Source organism: Tiliqua scincoides, chromosome 3, assembly GCF_035046505.1.
Source record: "Tiliqua scincoides isolate rTilSci1 chromosome 3, rTilSci1.hap2, whole genome shotgun sequence".
Classification (NCBI taxonomy): domain Eukaryota; kingdom Metazoa; phylum Chordata; class Lepidosauria; order Squamata; family Scincidae; genus Tiliqua; species Tiliqua scincoides.
In genome coordinates this window covers 1,972,151-1,999,756 of record NC_089823.1, presented here as the reverse complement: position 1 = coordinate 1,999,756, position 27,606 = coordinate 1,972,151, and the positions used below count along the sequence as shown (strand labels likewise).

General features: G+C 45.9%; 1 protein-coding gene across 1 annotated transcript in view; it reads left to right on the top strand.

The window, feature by feature from the left end:
* CLPB (ClpB family mitochondrial disaggregase) overlaps positions 1 to 27,606 on the top strand; it is a 107,672-nt gene that overhangs the window by 65,547 nt on the left and 14,519 nt on the right. Inside the window, exons 7-10 of the mRNA XM_066619900.1 lie at positions 5,850 to 5,964; positions 15,884 to 15,961; positions 20,570 to 20,625; positions 26,468 to 26,512. Coding sequence (XP_066475997.1) covers positions 5,850 to 5,964; positions 15,884 to 15,961; positions 20,570 to 20,625; positions 26,468 to 26,512 — 294 coding nt within the window. The remainder of the gene's footprint in view (positions 1 to 5,849; positions 5,965 to 15,883; positions 15,962 to 20,569; positions 20,626 to 26,467; positions 26,513 to 27,606) is intronic.

Genomic DNA, 27,606 nt, shown 5'->3' with positions numbered 1-27,606 from the left:
ATCCCAGTGGAGGATCTGAACTGCTGGCTAAAACAGAGGTGCAGAGTGGTAATGTCACCAGAAAAGGAGACAACCGAGGGTATTGGACGGGGGACTTTAGGGCGATTATTTCGCTGGAGAGGGATCCATAAACGGGCCAAATCAGGCACCTCCCAAGGTATTTCTTCATGGGAGCAGACAGAGGCACCACCAGGTATAGCGGCCAGCCCCCGGCATACTTTCAATGTGGGGCATTTGACCGCATTAGGAAAAATTGCTTATCACAGCTGTGCTCTAAATGTGGGGTCAGGGGACATAGGACCAGCATGTGTCGTAAAGAGGTGACCTGCAATCTATGCCTCGAGTCTGGACACGCTTACAGATACTGCCCGGAATCCATGTTCAACAAACGATACCCGGAGTTTTTCCAAAGGGACATGGAGAGAGCGGCAGCAGTGAGAATCAAGGATGACCCAATGCGACAGGGATGGGAGGAGGAGGAGGAAGACAGAGAGCCCTCGGGAAGGGAGGAAAGGAGGGAGTTGGCGGCCGAGGGCTCGGGAGGAGCGGACGAAAGAGAGTTGGACGTCCAGAGACGAGAACGGTGGGAAACCGCAAGTAGGAAGAAGAGAGGCGGTATGAGATCTAGAACGCAGTGCCAAGAAACCCCGTCCCAGGCACCCGTGGGGACCAACAGGTACCAGGTACTCCAGATGCAAGAGGAGGAAGAGACAGAGGTGATGGAGGAAGACGAGGGTCGACACAAAGGATCCAAGGAACGGAGGAAAGAATGCACAGGTGAACAAAAGAAGACCAGGAAAAGGCAAAATGAGAAAGACCATTGCCAATCCCCCAGGGAGACAGGGACACAGGAGGAAGACCCTAAGCCTCAAAGACCAAGAAACCAGGAAAGAAAGAAGATGAGAAGGGACTCCCCGCCCCCGGAGGACATGAAACAGAAGATTTTTGCGGACCTGTGGAAGGAGCAGGAGAGTAAATATAAGCATCTAGTTGAAACCAATAAATTCCTAAAGGTGTGGCAGGAGACACTGAGAAAGAAACCCTCCACTGAAAATATCTTTGAGATCAAGAGGCTGGAAGCGGAAATAATGATCACCAATGCGCGGCTGGCACGGCTGGAAGAGGAGACCACAAGGCTAGAGGAGGAGATAGAGAGGGGGATGGTGTCCAAAAGACAGGTAGCCCGAGGGGAATTGCAGGGAGGAGAAGCGGCACCGGGAAAGGAAACCAATGCAACAGTGCAGAAAGAGAAGAGCCCCCCGTCCGGTCCACCTGGTCCGCAGACAAAGGGGGCGGATCGAACTGTCTTTCGATACCGGGAAGCAGAAGGCCGCGCTTCAGCTGAACGTAGGGCTGCGCCTCAGGACCTGAACCCTGAGGAGGTAGAATTAATGGAGGTTCAAAGATCCGACCCGTCTGACGCACACCACACGGTGCGACAGATGGAAACAGCACAGAGATAAGCAAACTGGACACATCAGACATTGCCAAAGCCATAACAGTCAAATATTTTATTTGAGTAGGATTTTTAGTAGTAATTTTTCATTAGAATTCTATTATTTTATTATATTTTATATCAACGGCTCAGTTAAAATTAAAAATATTAACATGGAATGTGAGGGGTCTGAGACAACAAAAGAGGAGAGAGGAAATTCTTGACGCCGTGATTCGTCTGAACCACAACCTCGTGATCCTGCAGGAGCTAAATTTTAAGGGTGAAGAGGACAGGAGCAATGCTCAGAAGTTCTGGACGTGGGGTCCATCCATTTGGTCCTATAAGACCGAGTGCATCGTGATGTCATCGCACATGTACAGGAAAGAACTGGCCCAGTACCATAGAGGCCTTTTTGGCTTTCTGAAGGCCCATCAGAGGATCAACAAAGGACTGGCATGGAATAAGAAGAAATTAGAGAGAAATGGGAAGATTATCCAAGAATACCACCGGAAAAGGAGAGAGGCCAGAATATAAAAGCAGAAATACAGATCAAAGGGGCCAATTGTGGAGCAGGAAGACTGGGAGAAGAAACTAAGGGGGGCGGACTTTGAAGGGCTTCGAAAGTCGGGAGGAGAGGAGATAAAATACTCAACCGATGAGATGTTGAGCGTCATGAATAATCACTACCAGGAAATGTACGCTGAAAAAAAGATAGAAGAGCAAACCATGACTGACTTTTTGATGAAAATGCCTAGGGATGCCTATGACTCACCCAGTAAGGAAGAAGCCGAGGAGACGACTAAACCCGTAACAGAAGGTGAAGTGCTGGAGGTGATAAGAAAGGGAAGAGACGGCGCTGCTCCAGGTCCCGATGGACTAAATTACACCTTTTATAAGTTGTTTCAGAAAGAACTGACCGAACCCCTAGCCACGGCTTTTAACAGAGCCTTACGGGAGGAGGACAAATTTAGAGATAGTTTTTATGGAGGAATCTTATCCTTCATTTATAAAGAGGGGGAACCTGCTCTGCCTAAAAACTGGAGGCCCATTACTCTGACAAACATCGACTATAGGATTTTAGCAAAGATTTTGAATGACAGATTTTCCAAAATAGCCCCTAAGTTGATTGTGAGGACCCAGACTAGTGCTGTCCCCGGGAGGAAGATGACTGATTCCTTAGTTCTGGTTAGAGAGATCTTTCAGATGGTGGAGAAGGGAGAGTGGAAAGGGATACTTCTACAAATGGACCAATCTAAGGCCTTTGACAGAATAAACAGAAAGTATCTCTGGCAAATGCTGATGGCAAATGGTGTCCCAAAGGTTTTCATAAACTATATAAAAACTCTGTATGAGCAGGCATCGGTTATGCCGCAGGTAAATGGATGGAAGGGAAAAATCATACCCATAGAATCAGGGATACGCCAAGATGTCCATTGAGCCTGCTCCTCTGTGTTTTGGCGCTAGATCCATTGATGGCCATACTCCAGGCAGAGTCCAGAATAAAGGGAATCACCACGGGTGGGGAAGGAAATAGCGCAGAGGCTGGGAATGCCATAAAAACGGTAGCCCACGCAGATGCTGTGTACGTTATGGTTAGAGACGTGGGTGAGATGGAGACATTGAAGGGAATAATAGATGAATACAGCAGGGCCTCGGGGGAGCGGTGATAAACGAGGATAAAACCAAATGTTATTCTTTTGGGTCGAGGGGGAAAAACATAGAGGTGAGGGCTATGGGAGCTGTTTTTGAAATGGATGAAAGGAAACAAGAGGTTCAAAAGGTGGAATCTGTTAAAATTTTAGGTATAATTTTTGGACTGAAACAAAGAGGGTGGGAAGAGAACTGGAAACTGTGGGCCTCTAAGGTGGAGGAAAAAATGAAGAAGTGGAAAAAATGGAACTTGATCCTGTACCAGAGGGCACGTTACATCAACGTGTATTGCGTTCCGATGGCGTCCAATTTGGCGGTGATCTATCCTCCGCCGAAACAGGTGGTGGACAAGGTTACCCGTCAGGTTTTTGTTTTCTTGTGGGGCACTGCCTTCTTCCCTCTTGCCCGAGCAATGGCAAGAAAGTGAAAGGAGGAGGACTAGGGGTTTGGGCCCTGGGAACTTTGTTCTTGGCGACCTTTGTCTCCTATAACTTTGGCAACTGGGCAAAATGGAGGCAGAGGCCACAGGAAGGGGGAGCCTTTGCATCTGTATGGACCCAATTCGGAGACACTTGGGAAAAGACAACCCGGGGACAGAAATGGTGGGCGAAAGAAGAGGCGGGGTACGTACTCACTCAGGCGATAAAATGATCTTTGCCAGAGTACATGAGGGAGGCGCTGACTCTGATGAAGGAGATGGGGCTCTTGGCCAAGCCATATAAGACCAGCGGGCTGGAAGGGAAACAACTCATGCGTTACGTGTATGAAACGACGGTACAGGAGTTTATCATGAGGCCTCACCAAGAGAAACAGCAAAATAAGACGCACCTTTCAGCGTACCTCTTGCAGGAGAAGGTGACGCACAGTGCCTTTAGTGAGAAGAGAATCCCTTTTAGTTTATGGGACTTAAGTTGGAGGGCTTTCCATCAGGTCCTCAGGGTGGGAGCAGCAAACCTATGGTTGCAAGAAGATCAGAAGAGGTGCAAGAGGCTGACCTGTTCGGGGTTGGGACCCTCTAGAGCATTAGGTGTCCCATGGCTGATAGAAACAGTAGCCCATTTCCAAGAGTGTATGCCAGCGAAGGAGTTGTGGAGGGGCGTAGCGAGGACCTTTAAGTGGCCCATACTGGCCCAACAGGCCTGGGAGACTATCATCTCTGGGAAGGAGCCAGCGGGAGGTATGAGGGGACCCAAGAGGACGAGTAATGCAGGACAATGGAGGGGAGGAGACGATAGGTGGGAGGTGCCGTGGTCTACGGTAAGATTGATAAATCTGTATGTCCTTTTTGTGCTGGGCATCCAAAGAAATAAAGGAGAAAAAGTCCACCAACACACAGGGATGGGTCCGCTTTGTGTTCTCCAGAGTATACGTTGTCGTGGCTTACGAAAGGGTGAAAACCGGTAGAGACATTTGGAAAAAATGGTGGTGGCAGTTAGATGGGGTGAATCCACCTATAACGTGATGCATCTGTGTTCTAGTTAAACAGTTGATGTAATGTGACTGTAATTGAAAAATGTAAAATGTGATTTCTTTCCTTTGTATTATTTATTGTAGTATGAAACTTTTTAAATAAATTAAAATCTATATTTCCCAGGCTAAACCCATGCAGGCTGCTGGGTCTGTTCAGATTTGTGCCAGGATATTGCCGACACAAGTCTGTATGGACCAGTGTTGGGTGATCAAGGCTGGGAACCGGATTAGGATTTTGCAGATCCCACTGCCACAAAACCAACCTTCACCTTAGGAAAGTGCCTAAACATTGACTCAATGGATTACCTGGTCCCACATCCTATGCTGAAGCAGGTCCTCCTATGTCCTAGTTAGTTGTTTGTCAAAATGTTTATTTCAGACCTCTGGGGAGAGAACGCACATGAGGTTGTCCTAAACTGAGTCAGGTTATTGGTCCATCTAGTGCTGTTGGATTGGAACATGGCAGGAAAGTTCAGGAGTCTCCCCTCCCTCTCTCCCTCCCTGTGAATTCCAGGGGATACCCTTGAGTGGTACCCAATTTGTAGTTCCTTGAGTCTCGTTTTTGTACAATTATGCCTATTATTATTCTGAGTTTTTCGCCCAGTCAGGTAGGTAGGTGTTATTGCCTGGTTTGTTTTATCCAGACATTGAGTCTTTCCCAAGGGCTGGGATGTCTGGCTTTTATTCCATTTTGATATTATAAATACTGTCGCAAGATGTAAGCTGTTCCCAGTAAAGCTGCTTTTTGCAGTTGATTGATGGTAATTTCTGTGGCCCCTCTGCTGTCCAGGTGCTCTTCAAGGTTTTTTAGAATCATACAAGAGAGTGCCAGTCACTAATAGGATCACTTTGGTCTTCTTCTGCCATGATCTTTCAGTCATATTGTATTGTAAATCTTTGTGTTTTGTTGTCTTCTTCTTTTTCCTCCTCCTCTTCTTCTTCTTTATTATCATTATTAAGAATATTTATATTCCACTTTTCAACAAGAGTAGTTAACAGAGAGGTTTACATAGTAAAATGAATCAAAAGATTGTTGCCAGATTCCAGTTAGACATCATTTCTAGTCCTTTCCATTTTCAGTATTGTATAATTGCTGCTTCCCATTTTCTGGAGCAAACCTGGATAGCATTTCATGACTTTGGGGTTAAAATGTGGTGTCAACATCTTCAGTTAACCCTAAAACTGTCTGGGCTTGCAGTATACCCCCAGGTGTGTTGTGGGTGTTTGGATATCTTCTTAAGAGCAACAGTGTTGCCCTCGATAACATGACTTATTCTTGTTTTCTTTCCCAAAGTTGCAGGAAGAGCAGCACAAGAGAGAACTAGAGGAACGGCGAAGGTTTCCACTGGAGCAGAGGCTCCGAGAACATATCATAGGCCAGGAGAGTGCCATAGCTACTGTTGGAGCTGGTAAGATCTGGGGGTTCTGTTTCATTATTCTCTCTCTCTCTCTCTCTCTCTCTCTCTCTCTCTGGAAAGCAAGTTTCTGACCTTGAAACCAAGAGAAAATCTGGGAGATGTGAGGATGTGGTCTTCACTGAAGACATGGGCAGGATGTAGTCGTTGCTGCACTTCATGAGCTGATTGGCATCTGAATCAGAGTCTGGTGTCCTGAGAATCTCAGGGTCTTTTCTGAAAAAGATCTTGATTGTATTTGTTCAGTTTGCTGTGGGCAGTGCCTCATAAAATAACAGAAGCCAGAGAAAAGCTTAAGGGGCGGTCAGCTGCCTTGGCCAGCGAAAGTGACTGAATTACAGAAAAGAAGCCAAATATTGGGCTGTAGCAGGAACTCTTCATTGGTGGTCCCAGTTCCTTGCCCTGAGAGGTCAGCCTGAGGCCAGGCCTTGGTGGCATTTAGAGAAAGATGCAAAGCAGTTTTAGTTCAGTTTCCTGGAGCTTGGAGCCCCGAGGGAGGTCTACCCTTTCCGTCAGAATGTGATATTCAGGAGTGTTACAGGAGGACTCCCCACACACCCAGTTAAGGCAAAGAGACCCTGAGGAAGTCTGTTGCACACCAGGGGAAGCAGGAGAATAGCTCTGCAGCCTGATTCCAACATCATGTTTTCCTTCCTGTTGTCTGACTCTCTTTTCATTGCTTTTATTTGGATACATACATTTATTTACACTGGGTGCCTGTCAGGGGAGCACGATTCAGGCCAATGATGTGACTTTAGAGTTGGAATGATGGCAAGAGGCCTTACATTCCACAGGCTACACCAAAGGCCACGTGTGTATAATTTGCCTGAGCAATCACCTCCCCCCCCAGCCCCCCTCTAGGACACTGACTTAGGAGAAGCCTTGCCTGGCTTTCCTTTGGAAGATCCCATTTAGTGGCCACACCTTGCTTGCACACCACATTTGACCCATGAAAAAAACCACATTTTGGAAACTTCCTGATAAAGTAAACAAAGCCATTAGTGACATAAAAAGAGGGTCCCCAAGCCAGCTGCCCTCATCAACCCCATGACAGAACTCAATCAAGGTATCCATGCTGGTACTGGTGTCTGACTGGACTTACTTCAGTGTAAGTAAGTGTAAAGTAATGCACATTGGGGCAAAAATCAAAACTTCACATATAGGCTAATGGGTTCTGAGCTGTCTGTGATGGATCAGGAGAGGAATCTTGGGGTGGTGGTGGACAGCTCGATGAAAGTGTCGACCCAATGTGCAGCGGCAGTGAGGAAGGCCAGTTCTGTGCTTGAGATCATTAGAAAAGGTATTGAGAACAAAACAGCTAATATTATAATGCCGTTGTACAAATCGATGGTAAGGCCACAGCTGGAGTATTGTTTCCAGTTCTGGTCACCACATCTCAAAAAGGACATAGTGGAAATGGAAAAGGTGCAAAAGAGGGCGACTAAGATGATTACTGGGCTGGGGCACCTTCCTTATGAGGAAAGGCTACGGCGTTTGGGCCTCTTCAGCCTAGAAAAGAGGCGCCTGATGGGGGACATGATTGAGACATACTAAATTATGCAAAGTGAAGGATAGAGTGGATGGAGAGATACTCTTTTCCCTCTCACACATAAGAACAGACCCACTGGATCAGGCCATAGGCCCATCTAATCCAGCTTCCTGTATCTCACAGTGGCCCACCAAATGCCCCAGGGAGCACACCAGACAACAAGATACCTGCATCACGGTGCCCTCCCTTCACGTCAACTCTGCTGCCCTGACTGCTGGTCTGTTTCCAGGCATATATATATTGGCAACCTTCAGTCTCGAAAGACTATGGTATCGCGCTCTGAAAGGTGGTTCTGGCACAGCGTCTAGTGTGACTGAAAAGGCCAATCTGGGAGTGACAATCCCTTCCACACCAGGAGCAAGTGCAGTCTGTCCCTGGTCTGTCTCCCTGGCTATGGGCCTTCCTTCTTTGCCTCTTAGCCTCAGACTGTTGGCCAAGTGTCTCTTCAAACTGGGAAAGGCCATGCTGCACAGCCTGCCTCCAAGCAGGCCGCTCAGAGGCCAGGGTTTCCCACTTGTTGAGGTCCATTCCTAAGGCCTTCAGATCCCTCTTGCAGATGTCCTTGTATCGCAGCTGTGGTCTACCTGTAGGGCGCTTTCCTTGCACGAGTTCTCCATAGAGGAGATCCTTTGGGATCCGGCCATCATCCATTCTCACGACATGACCGAGCCAACGCAGGCGTCTCTGTTTCAGCAGTGCATACATGCTGGGGATTCCAGCACGTTCCAGGACTGTGTTGTTAGGAACTTTGTCCTGCCAGGTGATGCCGAGAATGCGTCGGAGGCAGCGCATGTGGAAAGCGTTCAGTTTCCTCTCCTGTTGTGAGCGGAGAGTCCATGACTCACTGCAGTACAGAAGTGTACTCAGGACGCAAGCTGAGGCATAGGGTGCCGGTTATGACCTTTAAGGCTCTGAATAAGCTAGGACCAGGGTACTTTGAGAACCACCTTCTCCCTTATGAGTTGCTCCATCCCTGAGGACAGCAGGGGACCTCTTGAGTGTGCTGCCATCATTGGACAACCAGCTGGCAGCAACAGGAGAAAAGACCTTCTCCATGGTCACCCTACCCCCAATGGAACTCTGTGCTAATGGAGATCAGGCTGGCTACATCTTGGCCAGTACTCTGGAGGCAACTGAAGACTTGCTGATTACTTAGTGGGTAGGACCTTGTTTGGGTCTGCTGTGTTGCTTTGCCTTCTTTTGTGGCGCCTGATCTATTTATCTTTACTGTGGGTTCTGCGGGTGTTGTGTTGGTCTGTATTCTTTAATGGCTTTAACGTCTTTTTGTGAGCTTCCTTGATTGTCTCCTATTGGAGAAGAAAGTCAGGATAGAAATATTTTACAGGAACAACTTTCTAGACTCTGGTGAACTCAGGTGAGGAGGCAGTCCCAGCCCTGCACTGAGCATCGTTTCCGAGTGGCAGGCCCTGGGTGGAGAGGGTGAGTGTCACATGCCCTGCTTAGAGAAAGGCCATGCCTGAAGGTAGCAGCAGGGGCTAATTAGGATGCTTTGATTAATGGGCAGGGCCTCTCTGACACAGGTGGTGCTTGGGCACATTAGAGCAGCTGCCTGCATGGACACTCCCTTGATTGAATTATAAGGGCCCAGGCACACTCAGCTGCCTGGAAATATTGCACTGGAAAGCAAGGATGCACCAGCGCTTTCTGTACTGCTGCATGCAGTTCTTTTCCCATTCTGTTAAACTTAGAGAAGGTGGGGGGCATTCTTGGCACTGTGGCCACTGGTCTGCTGCCCATTCCTTGTACTACTGTGGGGCTCAGTCCAAGATCAGTGTTGCCAAATGAGGATGCCCTGGCTGTATTTCCTGATTGTGGTGGGGTCCCCTTTGCCCCCTGGCCATATCACTGAAAGTGGAGGAGGAGGAGGAGAAAGAGCAGCTTTTCATTTTGTTGCAAGATTAATTTTTGTGTGGCTTCCTTTTGGGGCTGTAGGGATTTGAGAGCTATTGGGCAAACCGTCTGGTTGTTTGGAACCGAGTCTGGAATATGGAACTGAGGCTTTTGCTGTCTCTGTTTCCATGGATTCCCTGGGATCCAGCAGGAGAAGCCCATATCGGAGCTGTATTGCTCCTGTTCAGTCCCACTTGTTATGTAAAAGCGTTGTCTCTAGAACAGGCTCCTGTCTTGCTCCCGCTCATCCCTGGTCACTTCTGTTTCCCTCTAAGAGTTCAGGAGGAATGGAGCAGTGCCCCTTCCACATCTCCTTCCCTGCAAAAATGGAGCCATCTTCCTCCTAGAGTTGGCCTTTCCGGGGACACTTTCCTGCACTTTCCAGGGACAGCACAGCACCTTCTCCCAGCCCCTTTGCCATAGATTGCTTGCAGAGGGAGGAAGGAAGGCAAAATGGCACCTCATTTACTTATTTATTTAATCAGTTTTTACCCTGTTTTTCTCCCAGATGGACACCCAAAGTGGCTTTTGTTTTTCCTCTTCCTTCTCTAATTGAAAAGGAGAAGAAAGAAGGATTTAGGAGTGTGACTTTAGGGGAGGGAAAAAGGAAGGGAAGGGGGGCCATTTGGTGCTTCACTCCAGGCAGCAAAATGTCATTGGCAGCAAACTTTTGAGTTATTAAATGGGATGGGGAAGCTGAACTCTCAACGTCTGCCATGTATAAGAGTGGAATGGGGGAGCAGTGGGAGTGGAATAGGGGACAGTGCTGCTTCTGGAAAAAAAATTGATGTCTCTGGGTGAAGAAGGTGCAGCCTTGGCATTTGCTGTGCTCTCCTGTTGATTTTTCCATTCAGTTGTCTTGCTCCTCAGTTGTGATACTTCAAAATAACCTGGGGGGGGGAGGTGTAGGGGACAGCTATCTTTAGAGGGGGGGGAGGACGTACCAGAGATTTGGGTTCTCTCCTTGCAGAACTGTTTCTAGTTGAGAAGGAATGGCACACCAGCCCTGCTTCTGCCTTAATATTCTAAAAATATTTACTGCTTTTTAATATTACAAGTTTAGCCTCATTATTTGCGTGGGTTCTGTTCCAAGCACTCACATGGATGGCGAAAAACGCACTATAGCAAGTCAATTTAAAAAACAAAGTTTCTTTGTTTTAAAAACAGCCTTGCTGACCTTTGTGATGTAAGATAAGAGTCCTTAAGAAGACAATCCATCAATCAGTCGTCCACCAAGCGCTTAGAAAGGCGCTTCACTCAGCCCCTCCCTTCACCAACACAAAGTGATCGCCTTTCTTTCATGTGCTCAGGGGGAAGGGAGGGGTCGCCTGGAGAGAGAAGGACTGATGAATTGTCAGCCAGCTGCCCTCTCTCTCTCTCTCTCTCTCTCTCTCATTAAGGAGGCTATTGTTAAAAGACTGTTCAGTTTTTTAAACTGATTTTAAAGGGATGCATGTTTCCCCTTCTCCAGGGATCAGCACATTCCTTCTCATTTGCAGGGGCCATTCTTGTTGAGTCAAATCTGCGTATAAAAAATCCATGTATAATAAGGCTGGACCTGTATTTTCAAAAATTGTTCACAAACTAAAAATGTCCATAAATTGATACACAGTAAACCTAAACAAGAATAAAAACTTTGAACCTAACAAAAAGCGATGCAGCAATTATATCTTTGTAAGGGCCAAAAGGAAGGAGCAATCATTTTCAAAGGTCAACTGAATTTAAGCAAAATTACCTGTTTTTGGAAGGTTAAGGAAGGGAATCTACTCACCTCTTTCTTGGTAGAGATGTCCACAGCACTGGCACCGCTACAGAGGAGGCCCTCCTCGTGGGATGGAATTTGGAGCAGGGTTTCATCAGAAGACCTCAAGTGTGGTGAGGCACATATAGGACAATAACCAGTCCATTCATTCATTCCTGCCCCACCTTTCATGACATTGTCACAAGGTGGCTAATAAGAACATTAAACTTTTTAAAAAGACCAATTAATTCCAGGGCCGTGCTTACCTTGTGAGCAGTGGGCAAAGTCTGGCAGCCCCCTCAAATACCAATATGTTGACTCGAGGGGTGAAGTTGGCCTTTGGTTCATGCACAAAGGACATCACCTCTTTGGTATCATCACAAGTGCAGCCAGGCCAAGAAACCCCACAGAATGAATTGATTTGATAAATGGACATTTATTACACTCACAAATTGGCTGAAACCAATTTTGGTCACGTCAACCCCTGATAACTGCTGGGGTATTGATTTGTGTAAAGTAATACAGTGAATTTATCAGTTCAATAGCAAGCTGAAAGGCCTCTTGGAGACCCAGCATGATGGCTCTGCTGTTACAGATGGCAAAATAAAAGCGATGGCTGGAGTCTGCCCTGATGCGGGAACCCAACCTGGCATTGCAGGACTGCTCTCTGGCCATCAAGCACTCACCTGAGTTTCCACTTGGGATCTTAGTGATGGCTGCTGTGTTGGAATCCTCTGCAAATCTTTCCAGTAGGGTGAGAGGAGCACAGCCTGCAGAGGGACTTTCTTTCCCAAATCTGGATTCCCTGCAGGACCAGCAATGAAAAATTAATGATGCAACCATACAAATGGATATTAAGAGAGTGACACCTTAAATGCCACCATGTCAGCTAGGGTTTGTTGTGCTGCTAACTGATGCTTTCTGCTTCCTCTGCCAGTGGTGCGAGCGTAGTTCCAGCCGATGAGGGCATGTCTGCTTTTCTTAGCTCCACATTTGTAGGTGTCTGTGCCAAAAACCACATTTCTATTAAGCACTTCTCATCAGCCAAGAACCTTGCTGCCTTGCTGTCACAACAGCCCTATGAGGTAAGCCTCTGTTGTTTCCACTGCACAGATGGGAAACTGAGGCTTGCTATGAAAGAGGGAATTGCACTTGTAAGGCCTAAAATTCATGCTTATTTTTCACTTAATGAAGTCTGAGATTCTCCATAAAATCCTATGCTGGATACCCAGGAGAGTTGGGTTTTGTCAGCTACTGAGTCCTTGTCCAGAATCCACCTGTATCTAGAAGCTTCTGCACATGCCAGCTGTGCTGCCCTTCTCTCACAGGTGCACAGCTGCACTTCCACTCACCAGTGACTCTCCTTTGCTCTCTGCTTTTCGTTCCACCTGCCTTTCTTTCCCCTGCTTCCATTATTCCATTTTGCTATCACAAAAAATATCTTTGCTTGTCATTCCTTTGATGCTTGGCATTTTGCCTCCTTTAAGTAGTGCTTCTGTCAGATATAATATGTTGCATCTCTTGTCTTGCTGACCTCTGACAACTGCCGAGAAGGGTCTTTGCAGAATTTTAAAAAGCAGGCTTGCAGGTGAGCTCTTGGCAGTGGTGACCCATCACCTTACAGCACAATACGGAGATTCATTTTCTAGGACTTTTAAAAAAAATTGCATGTGCAAAATGCTTTTGCGATCAGTGTAGCAGGAATAACCCTTTAAGACAGAGTTCCTCAAACTGTGGGTCGGGATCCACTAAGTGCGTCGTGAGCTAATTTCTGGTGGGTCCCCATTCATTTCAATATTTTATTTTTAATATATTAGACTTGATGCTGCCATGGTATGTGACTGCATTTGGGGAAATGTGACACATCTGTACTTTTAACAGGCTACCATATATATGCTTCTAACGATGAGTAAATGGAACTTATTCCTGGGTAAGTGTGGGTAGGATTGCAGCCTAGGGTTGTTAAAAATTTTATTATGATTATGCTGCTTGATTATGTCAGTTCTGGTCATGGCATCACTTCTGGTGGGTCCTGACAGATTCTCATTCTAAAAAGTGGGTCCCGGTGCAAAAGGTTTGAGAACCACTGCCTTAAGAAGAACTATGCAAGGAAGATTGCTTGTCTGAGACAGAGTGGGATAACTGGGAAGGCCTTCATTAGTTGAGACATAGCAGTCTGTCTCCTAGATGCATCTGTACCTTTCAGTATTTTGATAGGCCAGTCTAAAAAAAGTGACTCATGATGCTGCGATGGCTTGTGAAGTTAGGTCATTGGTCCACCCTGTCCAGAATTGCTTCCTCTGACTGGCAGATGCTCCCCAGGGGTCCTCTGAGAATCCTGTTATCTGAGGTCCCTCAAACTGGAGATGCCAAAGACTGACCAAAGACCTTCTGTGTGCAAAGCACATGTGTGACCACTGAGCCTTAGCTGCGCATCGCTGCATTTCTGCCCTAGGCTAGGAAGAAAAATATCAGAGCCACAAGTTCAGGGTGGGGGAAACCGGGCTTGGCAGAAGCTTGTGTGAAAAGAATCTGGGTGTCTTCATGGACAACAAGCTGAACATGAACCAACATAATAATGCAACTGCAAAACAATAAAAAAATAAAATGAAATGAAAAAGCACATGCATTGGGCTGCATTAGTAGAGGCGTAGAGTCCGGATCAGAGAAGTACCATGTGTACTCGTGTGTAAGTCTCTTTCATGAATAAGTCGAGGGTAAAACTTTGTGTTGCGTGAAATTCTTTGAAAATGACTTACTAGTAATTGTTCGGGGACAACAACAGAAAGCCAAAAAGGAGCAATTTTACCTTCTTCTCCAAACAGGAAGGGAGATGAAGAAGCTTATGGGAGTTGTGAGGAGTTCCTCACAGCACTTCCATAGCAGCAGCCCTCATAAAGACAATTCTCCTAAGCGCCTTCACTTCTCTTCCTGTTTGGAGAAGGTAAAACGGCTCCTTTTTTGTATTTGCTTATTTGCTTTCTGTTACTGCCTCAAAACAATTACTAGTAAGTAAACTGGCTTATTTTTTAAATCATGCCCCCCCCCCCGGCATCCTGCTTCTCAACCCTGTCCCCTCCACCTCACCAAGGCAGCTGCTCTTAGAAGCTTTTATCAACCGGTTTTGACCCATGTTTTCAGGGTCAATTTTAAGGCATAATTTTTTTTTACTTATGCATGAGTATATATTGCATGTTCACCAATAACCTGTGGAACCTTTCCCCTGGGTGTAGCAATGCTCTTTTCTCTGCTCTTCCCTAGCGGTAGACTGTAAAGGGGATTCTTTAATACGATGGGTGTAGGTGCCTTGTGTCTGATTTTGATTTCATTTCATCATTGTCTGTATTTTGATGTACACCTGGACTTATATATATTTTATTTCATTGTGATGGCTATTAGCTAATACAATAAACAATTTTGACTTGACTCTGCTCTTCCCTGGCCCCCAGCCAGTGGTGTTGCTAGGGGGTGCTGTCCGCAGCAGGTAACACATACAGGGTGACACCACTACTGGCCAAAATTTTTAAAATCTTGGTATTTTTGAATACTATCATGTTATATATCATACGATGTGTAATTTGATGTGGAATGCAATGAAATATCTCTATTCTATCAGAAGTTATAGCCAAAAAACCAGTGGGGGCAGCATGATGGCACTTCACCACACCCAGCACTCAGGGTGTTGCCCTGCTCATTGCATGGGAAGAGGTCCATCATGGGGATGGCGCTTTGGCCTCCTGCACCAGGTGATGCAGACCCTAGTGACAGCATTGCCTCCAGCACCCCCATTTCCAAATGCCATGTTCTCTTATGGTGAACGTAAGAGCATTGGTGTATGGTGTAAAACAGCCTATCCATTACATTTAAGCAAATGTTATTCATTTGCCCATGCCCAGTAGATTCATTTCATGCAATTGACTTTTTCAGCATTGCGTTGCATGTGTCCTGCAATTTAAGGATGCACCACTATGACCCGGGTGCTAATTAGCCCCTGGGAGCTGCAGCTGCCCAAGAAACACAACTGTCCCTGGTTGGCCAGTCAGGTGGGCTGGGCTACCCAGCAAATTTCAGTTCTGCTGCTCTGCAGAAAGGATTCGTTTGTGTTTGGTCAACTGAAATCCATCCCGTGGTCCCTCTTTTCCTGTCATCCCCCTTGCATCTTTCCCTTACTCTGTTGTTGATATTTGTGGCAGCTCAAGTGTCTGCTCAAGGCCACTGTGACCTTGAATTCAGACCTTTCTTCCCATCATTGCAAAAGTTGCAGCCAGCTTCTCTTTGCCAGTTCTTTGTACACAAAGGTAGTGCAGCTTACAAGCTGGAAAGCTATTGAGTCTCTTGGATCTCTTTCTCCCCAACCTCCCCTCCCACTCCACCCAGTGGGTCCCTTTCTGGTTCATTCAGTGTCCATCCTCTCTCCTGTTTCCCTGGCAACCCTGAGTGCACATCCTGGAAAACTTTATCCGAAATCTGCTCTGGGCAGCTTTCCAAATCCATGCTAACCTGATTAGGTATCTCTGGGGGCCTTGCCGGCTAATCAAATTAGGTAGCTCTAATGGTAGCGAGGACTTTGAGTGGGCAGAGAGCAGTAAAACATAGTGTATACTTAGTGATAATTATACTTGCTGTTGTGTCATTGATTTATATGCCTTTCCCTCTTTTATGTACCCAGATATATAACCCCTTCCTTTGTTTTTGTCGCGTTTCAATTGCAGCCATCCGGAGAAAGGAAAATGGCTGGTACGATGAGGAGCATCCACTGGTTTTCCTCTTCTTGGGATCATCAGGAATAGGTAAAGCTGGTATCTTTCTTCTACGTGAAGTGAAGCAGGAAAGCCGATAGTCAAGTCTCTTGCCCAGGGGTGTCAAACTCGTTTCATACAGAGGGCCAGAGTTAGCATTCAGGGTGCCTGCTGAGGGCTGGAAATGACATCATTAAGCAGAAAATGACATCGTTAAGCTGCTGATGGCCAGAAATCAGCACACTGTTCTTGCAAAGAAACTCATCAGCTGTAAACGACAGAAGAGAAAATACGCAAATTTTGATCATATTTCAAGCTATGGGAAAGCCCAATTTTCATGTGGGCTGCCGTTTTGGCAGTTAATACCTCAGCACTGCTCAGCAACTGAGAGCCTGAGGGCTGGATGAAAAGCTTCTGGGGGCCACATCCAGCCCCTGAGCCTTATGTTTGACACCCCTACTCTTGCCTGATGGCCTTTTGTGTGTGTGGTGGAGAAAGAGAAACTGATATACATGAACTAGAGACCTCAGGATAGGCCAAGTCAGAGACAGGTGTTTAACCCCCTTATTTTGTCATCATTGTCCCCCACCCCAATTCTTAGGTGCTCAGCTTGATCCCACCCAAGCAGTAGTAGCGCATTGGTTTGGAGTCATGATGCACCAGTTTCAGTAGTGAATACAGCACAATATCTTAATAAAGGTGGGGCCTACTCTGAGTAAAAGGTACTTTTTCAAGTGGGTGCTCCTCTTTTATTTAGAAGAGGAAGAGTAACTGGTCTCCTCATCCCAGCAGTGTCTTTTCAGGTTGCTGGTGTTTTTTTGCATGTTTTTAGATTGTGAGCCCTTTTGGGACAGGGAGCCATTAGTTATTTGATTTTCTCTGTAAACCACTTCGTGAACTTTTTGTTGAAAAGCAGTATATAAATATTATTATTATTATTATTATTATTATTATTATTATTATTATTATTATTATTATTATCAACAGTATTTATATACCGCTTTTCAACTAAAAGTTCACAAAGTGGTTTAAAGAGAAAAATCAAATAACTAAATGGCTCCCTGTCCCAAAAGGGCTCACAATCTAAAAAGATGCAAATGAATGCCAGCAGACAGCCACTAGAACAGACACTGCTGGGGTGAGGTGGGCCAGTTACTCTCCCCCTGCTAAAAAAGGAGCACCCACTTGAAAAAGTGCCTCTTACCCAATTAGCAGGGTAATTATTAGCAGGGTAATATGTTCTTAACAGCCCCACTGGATCAAGCCATAGGACCATCTAGTCCAGCTTCCTGTATCTCACAGTGGCCCCCCAATGCCCCAGGGAGCACACCAGATAACAACAGACCTGCATCCTAGTGTCCTCCCCTGCATCTGGCATTCTGACATAGCCCATCTCTAAAATCAGGAGGTTGCACATACACATCATGGCTTGTAACCCATGATGGATTTTTCCTTCAGAAATTTGTCCAATCCCCTTTTAAAGGCATCTAGGCTAGATGCCATCACCGCATCCTATGGCAAGGAGTTCCACAGACCAATTACACGCTGAGTAAAGAAATATTTTCTTTTGTCTGTCCTAACACTCCCAACACTCAATTTTAGTGGATGTCCCCTGGCTTCTGATCTTCACCACTCAGAAAAGTTTGATGTCATCTGCAAACCTAGCCACCTCGCTGCTGAACCCTGACTCCAGGTCATTTTTGAACAGGTTGAAAAGCACCGGTCCCAGGACAGATCCTTGGAGTTCACTGCTTTTCACCTCTCTCCATTGTGAAAATTGCCCATTGCCACCCACTCTCTGTTTCCTGGTCCTCAACCAGTTCCTAATCCATGACAGGACCTGTCCTTTAATTCCCTGACTGTGGAGTTTCCTCAGCAGCCTTTGGTGAGGACCGTGTCAAACAGCTTCTGAGAGTCCAAATATATAATATCCACAAGTTCTCCCACATCCACATCCTTGTTGACCTTTTCAAAGAGCTCTTGCAGAAGCCATGCTGATGCTCTTTCAGCAAGGCTTGTTTGTCTGTGTGTTTTAAGATTGATGAGGCATTCCACCATCTTACCTGGAACAGATGTTAGGCTGACTGGCCTATAGTTTCCCATGTCTCCTCTCCTTCCCTTTTTAAAGATCGATGTGACATTTGCTATCCTCCAAACCTCTGGCACCATGGCCGTTTTAAGGAGAAATCTGACGACCAAAGAAAGGCGGTATATAAATACCTGTTTAAATAAATAAATTTCATTCATTCATTCATTCATTCATTCATTTATAAAACTGATTTTTTTTAAGCCCTCAACAAGGCATACAATATACAATGTGGCCCTTGTACTGAAAAGTTTGGAGACCCCGGCGTAAGATATTGACTCGAGTCATATGACATGCAGTCCATGGTCAGGGAAGCTTAACTATAGCTTGGGTGATGCCTAACTGGATAAGTCATGGGTTGCAGCTGGCTGGCAAACCAGGATCAGAAACTGGCTTTCTGAGACCGGGAATAGGACTAGAGGACAGGACTGGGAAAGAGACGTTTCAGAAGTTTGTTTGAATGATTTACATCCCAGCTGATTAAGGGACTTCTGAGGCAGCATACAGTAGGAAAAAGAAAACAATTCAGCTTTAAATATTCCAGCACAACAAAATGATAAAAATAGCAGATCAACACCAGCAACGCTAAACTAATGTGAAAAGAAGCATTGGTGTTCTAAAAACAGGGCAGTTTAAATTATGAAAGCTGATATAGCATCTGACAATAAAGTGGAAGTCAGAGGCTTGGACAAATGAAACCTTCTTTACTTGGAACCTAAAACTCACCCAGATACACTCCAGGAGTACAGACCAAGGGAGGGTTTTGGCAAAATATGAGCTGAGAGTTGTGAGCCGAGAGTTGAAGAAGTGAAAGTGTCGGCTTATAGGGGTCCTGGCAAAGAAGCAATTACAGGACTTGGCAGCCCCTGTCAGTGACAAGAGAAGAAAAGGCAGGAAAGGGTTGAGGAAAGACTTCTCATCCCAAGAGGTCTGCTCTGGCTTCTTCAGGTCTGACAGAACCTGGAGTGCCCTTTGACCTTCAGGGCACCCTGCCACAGCCCCATCAGACCTGTGTTCCTGCAGATACATGACTAGCAAGGGATGAGACTATTGTGGGCCAGCATGTTTTTAGATACCACGTCAGTGTAGATTTATTTGGTAATATGTGCTTTGAATTATTGATTGCCTTCATGCCTGGGTTTTACGATGGATCTTGCATATAAATCCAGTAAACAAAGAATATCTCATTTCCCTGAAAATCCACTCCTTGTCTTGAAGTCAAGGACATGGCAACAGGCATCACTTGAGGTTGTTTGGCCAGACCAGTGCAAGTGACCCCCCTTCCTCAGAAGTACCATTGTTCAGGAAATTCATTTGATATTCTTGTGGGGGGAGGTTGCCTTCCTTTTGAAATTTGTCTAAGATGCCTCTATAATATAGTCTATCTTATCTAGTCTGACTTCAGGTTTTTCTGACTTCAGCCTGCAAAAACATCCCACTAATTGCCACAGTTAAGAATTGTGTCTAGGGAGATCACTCCACCTTTCCCAAATGGCACTTCGAAACCTATGTGTGGAAATATATGGGCCAAGGAACAGGCTTAGCCCCTTCCGAATGATGTCCATGAGTAGTGCCTCCCTCTTGCACCTTTCCCCTTAGAAGTGAATATCAGCCATTCATTATAGGGTAGAAAGTGGAGCACTGCTTTGGGGCAGCAAAAGCAGGATCTGCCTCCATCCTCAGTGCAGCACTGGTTGGCTCAGCCTTCAGTGGCATGGGCATGTCATTACACAGTTTTGTTCTCAGGAGACTTCTGGGGAACAGCTTCCACTATCAGGGATCTGAAGAACGGGCTGCTTCTGTGGGCTGGCATCTTTAACGTCAGCCAGCCCCTTGTTCCATTGGCAATAAATGCTTCTACTGAATGCTGCTTTGGGAGCCTGTCCAGTCTGAAAAGTGAGGTATAAATTAAGGCCTAAAAGTGACAACCAGGAACCAGCCAAAAGAGCACTGCTGCGGACGGGGCCCCCTCCACCCCGTTCTGCTCCTGGGACATTTTTGCTGCCTGCAGTTTCAGGGGGGCTGTTTCAGATCAACCAGAATGGAGGTGCACTGCAGCAAACACACATACGTGCTTCTGCCTGTCACGATGAGGCCACTGAAGCTTGCTCAGCTGGTCTGGCCCCAGTCAGCTCCTGGGCTGGAGTCTTCCTGGGGACTCTACGTACTTGGAACACATAAAACCGAATGTTTTAGGGAGCTGCATAACAGTAGTACTAAGATCACAGAGCTCCCATGTTGCAAGCTAGTTTTGTTTTGTTTTTTAAAGAGAGGCCCAGTTCTTGTACTGCCATTATGGCATGGAGCCACTTCAGCACTGCTCCTTCCTGCATCTTGGGTAATGTGAGGAGCCCTGGGCCACAAAGCCCCCACTATAGCTCCTCTTCACATTGGCATCAGCCTTCTGGAAACCAGGGGTTCTTTCCACTTGCCTCCTACACTTCCTGGCAGTCAGTATGGGCAGGAGCAGCATTGCAATGCCTCTCACAGGAATCAGTCCACAATCAGTGGCTCAGTCAGACATGTGCATATCACGGCATTTCCCTCCTCTTTCTTTCCTGCTTCCTCAACAGGTAAAACCGAGTTGGCCAAGCAGACAGCCAAGTACCTGCACAAAGATGTCAAGAAGGCAAGTAATTATTTTTGTTTTCTGAATGACACGGCCTGGTTTCCCCAAGCATCAGTACATGTAAGACCAAGAGTTCCAGGAAGCATAGGATGGAATCCCTGGTAACATTTCAGTCCTTGGAGCTGCTTCTGGGTTGATCTCCCTACAGATCGTAAAAGGAACTAGAGTTTTGGATATGGTTGGCCTCAGAATATATTCCTTTTAGACCCTGAGCAAAAACAAACCCTCAGAATAGGACTGACCAGCCTTACAGTGTCATATCCTGGTAGTGTCATATCCAATGAGTCCTGGAAAAGGGGAGGTGGATTGATGGATGGAGAGGCAAGAGTGTAGGGAAGCCTAGAGACATCTAAGGAATCCTAGCAAACAGGCCCCTAGGAGGAACAGGCAAGTTCAGGCAGATAGCAAGCATGGAGGCATGGAAACACATGGAGGCTGGAGAGATCTGGGTAGAAAGCCAGACAGGTGAGTTGCAAAGGTGAAATGTGATTTGTGGGAGCAATTGGTGGGTGGAGGGTCGCGCAGAGGCCTAGTGATGCTGCCATCATCAAATTTCTGCCATTTCTCAGGGTGCCCCTTTGTTGCTGCCCAAGAAATATTCAGCCCAGCGTTCCCTGAACTGGGATTTCGCAAGGAACCGAAATAGGCAGAAGCAACTGGTGTGACGTTCTTGAAAGTGTTGGGATGCCTGTAGCAGACATAGGAGATTTGCAGGGTCCAAATTCAAAGTCTGAGATAGAGAAATACACGTAGAAATCATAAAATTTAAACTTACTATTCACATCGATCTGTCTGGAAATTCCTTTGGATATGAAACTTCTGCTGGTTGTAGTTTGAATCCACAAAGGCAACAAGTTTTTGTGAGTGAGTGACCACATGATAGTCATTTGAAAAATGCTGCCATGTCCAAGGTTATGGTATTGATTCCTTGTTTTGCAATGCTGCAAGCTTTGGAACTTCACAGAGGTCCCCCCCCCCCCCACACCTCTAGGCTTCCAAGGCAAAACTCAGTACTGTTTAATTTTTATTTTTGTCCTTACCAGTGAGGCTACTGGCTCTGCATCAAGCGTCAGAGTCCTCCAAGGACAAACAAGCTACACTAATTCATTGGCATGCACAAAACATGCGGTTTGTTGGTGGCTAATCAATTTGGTTGTTATTTGGGTAATTAGTGTGCCAAAGAGAGGTCACAATGTGACAAATACTGTTGAGGGGAGGTACAACTTTGGCAGGTTAGAGAAGAGATTGCCGTAAAGAGCTTGTTTCTGTGCCAACTGAAAGGTTCCTCTTCAGTGCTTGTATCTTTCTCTGGCTGAGTTGTGATAATCTAGCCAGTCAGTGGACCAGGGTCTTGGCCCTGTGCTAGATTCTTAATGCAGTGTCAGCTTCATTTCTTATCTTCTGCTCTCCAGTGTCCTGCTCCATATTCATAGGGACATGTTTACACATAGGAAAGTGAGAGGTGGCACCAGTGAGAACTCTGGTTGTTATGACTGCCCCAGATCAGGGGATGTTCATACCTCGTGCATCTTTCTTCCTTTGAGAGAGATGGGTGGGTCATCTCTACCACTTATTTTCTTTCAAACACCTTCACCCAGTACACCAAGAGTCCTGGCATGTGAATGGTTTATTACACAATAGTTCTTGCCCGTCTCTGGCAGGAGTTCCATTCTTGGTGTGGCAGGATTGCAGCCTTAGGCAACTGAGTTTGCAAGAAATATAATATTCACCTACACTGAACAGTCTGAAACTCTGAAAAGCTCTCTTTTTGGTTAGAGTGACAGTAAAATTAATGCTGTTAATAAGATCTCGATGTGAAAAGGTTTCCTCTTATTTGTATGGAATTCTGTGCAATGAGTTCAGTATTTCAGAGATTTTGTTGGTGGCAGGGGGACAATGGCAGCTTGGCCCACAGAAGCAATGGACAGCTTTGGCTTGTCATGGCTACGCTGTGGTTTTTTGGCCCCTCTTGGTGACACCAAACAAGTGTACCTACTTTCTTGTGTCAAACTTCAGAGGTCACATCATCATGTGTTTTTACAAATGATGCCTCAAACCATGTTGGAAAGCCAATCCAGTGGACACATTCTGATGGTCAAGGAGCTGATGGAACTGCCTTGCATTTTGTCCAGCCCCTCTTTGAGCCAGCCTTGTTACCTTTTTAGATTGAGATGCTGTAGGGTAGAGATGGAGAGCAGGGCTCAGATTCTACAACCAGCACCCACCTCCTTGCCCCCATTTTGCCCTTTAATCACAAATACCTATGATATTGAGGGCACAATCCTAACCCCTTATGTCAGTGCTTTCCAGCACTGGCATAGCGTTGCCAATGGGACATGTGCTGCATCCTGCAGTTGGGTGTCACTCAAGGAGGCCTCCTCAAAGTAAGGGAATGTTTGTTCCCTTACCTCAGAGCTGCATTGTCCTTATATCAGTACTGGAAAGCACTGACATAAGGGGTTAGGATTGCACCCGTAATTATTTATTATGATAAATAATATTTAATTATTTTTACCCTGCCTTAGAACCCTTCAAGTTAGCTTACAACAACAAAAATAAAGTACAAAGAATACAATAATGAAACCATAAAGCCATTAAAGCCAATCATAGAGAGGATCCTACCAGTCACACAACTGGGGCCAAGGATGATCATAACAACTGAAATGTCTGGTGAAACGAGCACATCTTTGCCAGGTGCCAAAAAGCTACAAACAAGAGGACCAGACAGATCTCCAGAGAGTTTCAGAATGTTTAGGAAGATCTGAACTACATCACACCCAGTTTGGAGGGAACACCAAGCAAGGCCTCAGCTGACAAATGGAAGTGGCAAATGGATAGGGAAGGAGATGGTGCCTCATGTAGCCTCAACTGCAAACCATTTAGGACTTTAAAAGTCAAAGCAATACCTTGACTTGAGCGTGGAAACTGATAACCAGGGCGGTTGCAATGCAGTTGGTGTTGCATGTTCCCCAACACAGGCCCCAGCCAGAAGCCGTATTTCCACATTCTGGAACGGTTAACGTTTCCAAATGCTTTTCAGGGGTATCCCCATGAAGAGGACATTACAGTAATCCTGTCTTAATGTGACAGGTGAAGGAGGTGTTAACACTGCCCGAGTCTGCCTTGCCAGAAGGGGCACAGCTGACACTCTAGCTGAAGCTGTGCAGAGGCGTTCTTGGCCACAGCCATCTCCTTGACCATCCAGCAGCATTCTGCAACTGCAAACTTCATCCTTCAAGGGGAGTGTTACTTCTGTGCTCTTGTGCAGCTCCTTTTCATTCAGTGGGACCTGTGCCTTTTTGCTGTTTTTATGTCTTGCCAACCCTGTTTTTAGTTGAAGAAATGTCGATCCCTGCCATTTAACACCAGAGTGGATGAAGGCATGACTCCAGACATGGCACATTCATCATTTGCAAGCAATCAGCTTGCAGCTCTTTGCAGATTAGAGGATGTTTTAGGCCCAAATCCTAACCCACTTTCCAGCACTGGCATAGTGGTGCCAATTAGATGTGTGTTGCATCCTACAGAGGCCTCCTCAAAGTAAGGGAATGTTTGTTCCCTTACCTCAGAGTTGTATTGCCCTTATGTCGGTGCTAGAAAGTGGGTTAGGATTGCGCCCTTAGGGTGTTAACCTCTACATTCCATAACACTGTTATCTCACTGCTGTGATCACCTGAGGACTTCGTTTAGCCTGACTCTATAATACTTTTCATTTATTTTGATGCTGTTCTTTCCCTACTGATACATTTCGTAGCAGTACCAAACAGCCATTCTGTTTCTTAAATTGCAAGGTTCTATTTCAGTTTGCCGTTTTCATCAGTGTTGTTCCTTCAAGGAAAAGGTCATCATAACCAAACCCATAGCAGATTACACCCTTGAGAAATGTGGGTTGGCTTTTTGCTCTAAGAATATAGCTCAACCTTTTGGAGCAGGTTTATAGAGCTGTGTCATTGGATTACCTCCTGTGGGATAAAATACTCACCATTTTTTGTTGTCTGATCAGAAATGGCTCTAGGCTGAAATGTAAATTATTCCCAGGCATGCTACAGAACATTTTGATTCCTGATATGTGGGTGGGGTGGGGTAGGGTGGGGAGGGGAGGGGAGGCATATTGTCACATTGATTAATAAGGTGCCTACTTGCAAAGAATGAGTGCGGATCCTGCAAAGGTAAATCCTACAGGTAGAGGTGATCCCATTGGCACTGTGAGTCTAGAATTTCAAAAAATCTTTTGACAAAGATTTAAATTTAGCAGTCATAGAATAAGAAGGAAGACCTTTTATGGATTCATGACTGGGTAAAGAACAGGAAGCAGAGAGAACAAATAAACGGGCAGTTTTTACAGGGGAGGGGAGTCAAATGCAGGTTCGTTCAAGGATCTGTCTTGGTGTGGTGCTTTTCAACTTGTTCATAAAAGATCTGGAGTTGAGAGTAAACCACGAAGTAGCCAAATTTGCAGATAATTCCAAAATATTGAGGGCAGTTAAAACAAAAGCAGACTTGAGGAACTCCTAAAGGACCCCTTCAGACTGGATGAGTGGGCAGCATGATGTAGTTCAATGTCAGCACTGAAGTACAAGACCCCAACTTCTCATATTCAGGGACTGAATTGTTGATGACAGATATGGATAGAGACCTTGGGGTTGTGGTGGTGGATCATAGTGCAGTCATCAACAGCATGTGCAGCAATGATGAAGAAAGCAAATTCTATGCTAGGGTCATTAGGAAAGGGACTGAGATCAGAATTGCTGATATTAGGTTGCCATGTATTATTCTGTGGAGTGGCCACTTTTGAAATATTGTGTCCAGTTCTGGTTCCTGAACCTCAAGAAGGATTTTTTGGGCTGACAAAATGCAAAGGAGGGCAACCAAAACAATCAGAGAGCTGGAGTACCTTCCTTATGAGGAATGGTGTTTGTGGCTTTTGGGCTTTAAAAAATGCAACTTATGGGGGACATAATTGATACTTATTCCTGGCATAAAGAAAATGGATAGAGAGAAGCATTTCTTCTTTCATAATAGTAGAACTTGGATCATCCAGTGTACCCGATACCAGAAGATTTAGGGTGGACAAACAGAAGCGGTACTTGACATAATATGTAATTAGTTTGTAGAATTCATTATCGCAAGATGTATGGTGATGGCCACTAGCTTGGGTGGCTTTAAGGGGAATTGGACAGATTCATGGAGGAACAGACATCTACCAGTGGCCACCAGTCAGGATAGCTGTGTACCACGTCCAGGTTCAGCAGAGGTCTACCTCTGAATACAGTTGCAGGGGAGCCATGGAAGGTGAGAAGTCTACCTTTCTCTCCTGCTGCTTGTGGGCTTTCCATAGGCAACTGGTGGACAACTGTGGAAACAGAGTGCTGGACTGGGTGGCTTTTCTTGGGCCTGACCCAGCATGGCTCTTCTGGCATTCTTCTGGGAACTTCTCATGGACTGTGCCCCATGGGTCAGAGCTTCCCCTCAGCCTTCCCTCAGTATGTTGCATTGTTTAGGTGTACACCTTGAACTGCAAACTTGAATTTGGGCATGATAAACAGGTGTTGATAAATCCAGGCATTTGTTTGTTCTATTTTTATCCTTCTTCTCTCCCAAAGGTACCCCAAGCGGGTAGCATTTGTGCACGCTTGCTCAGGAAACCTGGATTGACTGCAGTTCTTTGTTGAGTGCACAGTTGGTGGCAAACCTGGGTATGCCCTGCATGGTATATGGAACAAACCTAAATGGCACTCTGCCTTTACTGCCCAAGGAGGCTGTTCCTCTTAGCTCATGGGAAGACCACCTCTGAGCTCTTCAGAAAGCACTAAACGACTCTCCTTGTTTCTTTGTGCTGCAGGGTTTCATCAGACTGGACATGTCAGAGTTTCAACAGAGGCATGAGGTCAGTAATAGCGGGGTCTGTGTTTTGGAGATGTCACATTGCATATTCTGATGCCCCCCAACCCTTTGCAGATCCTGTAATTGCACCTTATGCCAATGGGCCATTGAACTTTTGCTGCAGCCAGACCCTGCAGTTTATCAGCTTTGCTCTTGTTGCTTCAGATTCTTTACATTTAAATAGGATCCTTATGGAATCCTCCTCTCATATATTCCTTTCTCAGGTCAGGATCCAAGGCTGAGATTTCCAGTATTCAGAGTAGAAATTCATTGTTCTTCACAGTCCCTTATCTCTACCTCAGGACTTTTGTTGCTTTGCCCTAAACCAGTAATTCACTTCCCCCTAATGATAATCAGAGCTATCTTCCCTCTCTCCAGATCTTCAAAACACACACATGTACACACCCTCTGCACTTCTTTAAAATGTGGGTTTGGGAGCAGAATAAATTCCATAATTTAAGCAAGTATGTGCTGATATGCCTAGTTGGAACAGTTTATGGTAGTCTCAGTATCTGAATTTCTCCCCTGGGGCCTGGGGGATAAGAATAGGCCCTCAGTTTGGCTGCACTTGTCGTAAGAGGCGACTAAACAGCTACCAGGTAGATGGGACTCGTTAGCCTGGGAAGGCAGCTCATCTGAAAGAAGGAAAACTCTGATCCCAAACCTCCACTACCTTGTGGCTACATCCAGTTATGGAAAAGGCTTCAGGAGTCAACCTCAAGGCAAAATTCGGAGCCGGAGTCCCTGAGGCAGTTCATGGCTGAACACAGTCACGTTCTGGCAACTCCTGCGACGCCGCTGGAACCAACCGTATTGGCTTCTGCCTTTCCATTGGACCATTTCAGCGACGTGGAGAGGGGGGATTTGCTGCATGGGTAACAGTCTATCCTCCATATCTACTTTATCCAGGCTTCGCGCACTGGAGAGGACACTCTGTTCCAGAACCACTATTCAGAGCGCGATACCATAGTCTTCCGAGACCGAAGGATGCCAACAAAGTATCTGAATTTCCTTGGTATCAAATACATATCTGAAGACATGGTCTTTTTGTTGCTGTTAAATGATTCATGTTGCCTGTGTGTCAAAATCTGATGCAGA